The 5,722-nt window shown below is 40.3% G+C and overlaps 1 protein-coding gene across 1 annotated transcript; it reads right to left on the bottom strand.

Annotated features, from left to right (window-relative positions):
• Positions 1 to 525: 525 nt before the first annotated feature.
• On the bottom strand, positions 526 to 1,488 carry LOC142860765 (olfactory receptor 2T29-like). Its single transcript, XM_075992485.1, has one exon. The coding sequence runs from the start codon at positions 1,486 to 1,488 to the stop codon at positions 526 to 528; it is 963 nt and encodes a 320-aa protein (XP_075848600.1).
• Between the last annotated feature and the right edge of the window lie 4,234 nt (positions 1,489 to 5,722).

Below are 5,722 nucleotides of genomic sequence, written 5' to 3'. Positions count from 1 at the left end.
ATACAGTTGTGCCAAACATTTGAAACCCTCCTGGATACTTGGGCCACTATTTTTTATTACATCATAATAAAGGAGATGAAAAAATAAAACTATATTTTGCTTTTTACTTTTATTTATTTTTAAACATACATAAATTATCAAGAACACACACAATTAATTCAAAATGCAATGTATCTCCATTTACATCTTGTTGACTTTGTTAGCCACCTTTTTTTCCTAATTCACTCTGTCTTTTATCAGTTGAACATCTCATGATCATTCATTTCTCAATATGGCATAAATTTTTAGTAAGACTATTGCCCAAGAAAATTAAACAGTCATTATCAACTTCAAAAAATGTAATGTCAATAGGATACAAATAAAGATTTTGAATGTACAAGAAAGATATCAATGAGGAAATTTTCATATAAAGAAGTAATTCTTCCAATGAGACACCATGGATGAGGGAAGGATGAGGGTAACATCAGCATGAGACCTGGAACAACAGATGTGTGGAGACAAAGGAAAGAAACTGTTCATTCCAAATTACTTTACTGTTTCTTGAAAAGGGGGTTTAACACCCAACAACTTCTTCAGAGCCTCTGTGACATTCTTATTCCTCAGACTGTAGATTAGTGGGTTCAACAGCGGGGTGAGTATCGTGTAAAACACAGACACCACCATGTCCTTTTCAGGGGTGTGGAAGGAGACAGGGAGCATGTAGGTGTAGACAGCAGCACCGTAGAAGAGGATGACCACGGTCATGTGGGAGGAGCAGGTGGCGAGGGCCTTCTTCCTGCCCTCTGCCGAGTTCATCCTGAGAACAGTGAGGAGGATGAAGGAGTAGGAGCTTGAGATGACTGTCACAGGGATGAGAAGCATGAGCACACAGCACAGGTACATGAGGGTCTCATAGAGCCAGGTGTCTGAGCAGGAGAGCTTGGTCACAGCGGGGACCTCACAGAAGAAGTGATGGATCTCCCGGGACCCACAGAATGGGAAAGTCATGGTGACAGGTGTGAGCATGAAGCCATCCAAGGATCCCAGGAACCAACAGACAGACATCAGGAGGAGACACACCCTGCGGTTCATGAGGACAGGGTAATGGAGTGGATGGCAGATGGCCACATAGCGGTCATAAGACATGGCAGCCAGAAGGAAATATTCTGAACCTCCTAGTGTGAGGTACAGGAACATCTGCATCCCACAGGCAGCAGCTGAGATCTTGTGGCTCCCCAGGACCTGGTCCATGAGCATCTTGGGCACAGTGACAGAAATGTACATCATGTCCATGAGGGACAACTGGCTGATGAAAAAGTACATGGGTGTGTGGAGGCGGGTGTCAGAGTGGATCAAAAGGATCAGGAGGGAATTGCCAGACAAGGCCACCAGGAAAACCACAAATATGACCACAGCAAGCAGAGCAGGGTGTTTGGATTGACTGAATAATCCCACCAGGGTGAAATCTGACAGTCCAGTGTAGTTGTTCATCCAGGTGATGATGTTCATGGGTGTCTCCTAGGAAACCAGCAATGGTTTGGGGTTAGTTGCTGCTTACTGATGTGTGCACAGGCCTAGTAGGTTGAGAAAATTCCCTGGGCCAGTAGATCTGAGAATGATAATCTACCTATGATAAGCAATTTAAAAAAGTGAGAATTCGCTTCTGTGGTTAGAACCATCACAAGTCAGATTAGAGATACGACAACTCATGGTCATGGTCTTTCCTGATGAAAAATAGTGTCCTCCGCGCCCAGGAGGAGCAGAAGACTGGAAATAATCAAACTGAGGGCGGAAATCAACAAAATAAAAACACAGAAAACAGTCCAAAGAATCAATGAAACAAAAAGTTGGTTTTTGGAGAAAATCAACAAGATCGACAAACCCCTATCCAAACTAATTAAATAACAGAGAGAGAACACGCAAATAAATAAGATCAGAAATGAAAAGGGGGACATAACCACAGACACAGAGGAACTTCAGAGAATCATTAGATCTTACTACAAAAGCCTGTATGCTACAAAACTCGAAAATGTAAAAGAAATGGACACTTTTTTAGATAAATACCATATACCAAAGTTAAACCAGGAACAGGTGAACAATCTAAATAGACCTGCTAGTTGTGAAGAAGTACAAACTGTTATCAAAAATCTCCCTTCCAAAAAAAGCCCAGGACCAGATGGTTTCATTGCAGAATTCTACCAGAACTTCCAAGAAGAGCTAATACCTATACTCCTTAATGTATTTCACAATATAGAAACAGAAGAGTCATTACCAAATTCCTTTTATGAAGCTACAGTTACCCTGATACCAAAACCACACAAAGACCCAACCAAGAAAGAGAATTACAGGCCTATCTCACTCATGAATATCGATGCAAAAATTCTCAACAAAATACTGGCAAACCAAATCCAAGAACACATTAGAAAAATTATCCATTATGATCAAGTAGGCTTCATCCCAGAGATGAAGGGCTGGTTCAACATACGCAAATCTATCAATGTAATCCACCATATAAATAAACTGAAAGAAAAAAACCATATGATCATTACATTAGATGCTGAAAAAGCATTTGACAAAATTCAACACCCCCTTATGATAAAGGTCTTGGAGAGACTAGGGATACAAGGGTCATACCTAAATATAATAAAAGCTATTTACAGCAAGCCGACAGGTAACATTAAATTAAACGGAGAAAAACTCAAAGCCATCCCACTAAAATCAGGAACACGACAAGGATATCCACTCTCTCCATACCTCTTCAATATAGTGCTTGAAGTTTCAGCAATAGCAATAAGACAACATAAAGGGATTAAGGGGATTCATATTGGAAAGGAAGAAGTTAAGCTTTCGTTATTTGCAGATGATATGATAGTATACATAAGCGACCCCAAAAACTCTACCAAAGAACTTATACAGCTGATAAACACCTTTAGTAATGTGGCAGGATACAAGATCAACTCCAAAAAATCAGTTGCCTTCCTATACACAAAGGATAAGGAAGCAGAGAGGGAAATCAGAGAAGCATCACCTTTCACAATAGCCACAAACAGCATAAAATATCTTGGGGTAACTCTGACCAAGGAAGTGAAAGACCTATTTGACAAGAACTTTAAGTCTTTGAAGAAAGAAATTGAAGAGGACACCAGAAAATGGAAGGATCTCCCCTGCTCTTGGATTGGGAGGATCAACATAGTAAAACTGGCAATTCTACCAAAAGCAATCTATAGATTCAATGCAATCCCCATCAAACTCCCATCAAAATTCTTCACAGTTCTGGAGAAGACAATAATCAACTTTATATGGAAAAACAAAAAACCCAGGATAGCCAAAACATCCTTATACAATAAAGGATTGTCTGGAGGCATTACCATCCCCTGACTTCAAACTCTATTACAGAGCTACAGTATTGAAAACAGCTTGGTATTGGCATAAAAACAGGGAAGTCGACCAATGGAATCAAATAGAAGACCCTGACATTAACCCACAAACATATGAACACCTGATTTTCGATAAAGGAGCTAAAAGTATACAATGGAAAAAAGACAGCATCTTCAACAAATTGTGCTGGCAAAACTGGATGTCAATCTATAGAAGCATGAAAATAGATCCATATCTATCACCATGCACAAAACTCAAGTCCAAATGGATTAAAGACCTCAATATCAGTCTGAACACACTGAATCTGATAGAAGAGAAAGTGGGAAGTACTCTACAACACATGGGCACAGGAGACCACTTCCTACGTATAACCCTAGCAGCACAGACATTAAGGGCCTCATTGAATAAATGGGACCTCCTGAGACTGAGAAACTTCTGTAAAGCAAAGGACACTGTCACTAAGACACAAAGGCAACCCACTGACTGGGAGAAGATCTTCACCAACCCCGCAACTAACAAAGGTCTGATCTCTAAAATATATAAAGAAATCAAGAAACTAGACCGCAAAAGGCTAATCAACCCAATTATAAAACGGGGCACTGAGCTGAACAGAGAATTCTCAACAGAAGAAGTTCAAATGGCCAAAAGACACTTAAGGTCATGCTCAACTTCCTTAGCGATCAGGGAAATGCAAATCAAGACAACTTTAAGATACCATCTTACACCTGTCAGAATGGCTAAAATCAAAAACACCAATGATAGCCTTTGCTGGAGAGGTTGTGGAGAAAGGGGTACACTCATCCATTGCTGGTGGGAATGAAAACTTGTGCAACCACTTTGGAAACAGTATGGTGGTTTCTCAGGAAATTTGGGATCAACCTACCCCTGGACCCAGCAATACCACTCTTGGGAATATACCCAAGAGAGGCCTTATCATACAACAAAAGTATATGCTCTACTATGTTCATAGCAGCATTGTTTGTAATAGCCAGAACCTGGAAACAACCTAGATGCCCTTCAATGGAAGAATGGATGAAGAAAGTATGGAATGTATACATATTCGAGTACTACTCAGCAGTAAAAAACAAGGACTTCTTGAATTTTGTATACAAATGGATGGAAATAGAAAACACTATCCCGAGTGAGGTAAGCCAGACCCAAAAAGAGGAACATGGGATGTACTCACTCATATTTGGTTTCTAGCCATAAACAAAGGACATTGAGCCTATAATTAGTGATCCTAGAGAAGCTAAATAAGAAGGAGAACCCAAAGAAAAACATACAGGCATCCTCCTGAATATTAACCTTCATCAGGCGATGAAAGGAGACAGAGACAGAGACCCACTTTGGAGCACCGGACAGAAATCTCAAGGTCCAAATCAGGAGCAGAAGGAGAGAGAGTACGAGCATGGAACTCAGGACCGCGAGGGGTGCACCCACACACTGAGACAATGGGGATGTTCTATCAGGATCTCACCAAGGCCAGGTGGCCTGGGGCTGAAAAAACCTGGGATAAAACCGGACTAGCTGAACACAGCGGACAATGAGGACTACTGAGAACTCAAGAACAATGGCAGTGGGTTTTGATTCTACTGCACGTACTGGCTTTGGGGGAGCCTAGGCAGTTTGGATGCTCACCTAACTAGACCTGGATGGAGGTGGGTGGTCCTTGGATTTCCCACAGGACAGGGAACCCTAATAGCTCTATGGGCTGACAAGGGAGGGGAACTTGATTGGGGGAGGGGAAGAGAAATAGGAGTCGGTGGCGGGGAAGAGACAATCTTTAATAAATAAATAAACGGGGAAAAAAAGAAAAAAAATGAAAAGAAAGAAAAATACTGTCCTCTATCAAAAAGTTCTTGATTTTGCAGGATAATTTTCTTTACTAGTAACAAAAATAGTGAATTACTGACCAAAACAAACAAAAAACAATGAAAGTCAAATAGAATAAGCAAACATATTATTAAGGATGTTGACGAATAGACGAATACAGTTATTTTTCAAGAACAACTTTAGATTTACTTTTAATGTTAACACATTATGATGCAGTCTCCCCTTTCATATTCATTGAAGAATGTTATTTTTAAAATAATATGGTAAGAAATCTTAATTAAAAATCTCATACACTTCATTTAAAATTGAATTTGAGGTTTCTTACATATGTTTTGATATGTAAACGGCTATTTAAAAATACATTCATACAACGCTAGCCATATGAAAATATAGACACAACAATACACAGAACATGCTTGCTGGGGCTGGGGAGATGATTCAGTGGTTGAGAGAGCTGGCTGCTCTTGCAGAGAACCTGGGTTTAAGTCCCAGCACCCACACCCCAGCAGCTCACAATTGTCTATAATTGCTG

This window comes from Microtus pennsylvanicus, chromosome 11, assembly GCF_037038515.1.
Source record: "Microtus pennsylvanicus isolate mMicPen1 chromosome 11, mMicPen1.hap1, whole genome shotgun sequence".
NCBI classification, from domain to species: Eukaryota; Metazoa; Chordata; class Mammalia; order Rodentia; family Cricetidae; genus Microtus; species Microtus pennsylvanicus.
This window is presented reverse-complemented; position numbering and strand designations above follow the sequence as displayed.

What these genes read in the sequence shown, in the direction of transcription:
- LOC142860765 (XM_075992485.1), bottom strand. Translation starts at nt 1,488, where the DNA reads ATGAACATCATCACCTGGATGAACAACTACACTGGACTGTCAGATTTC.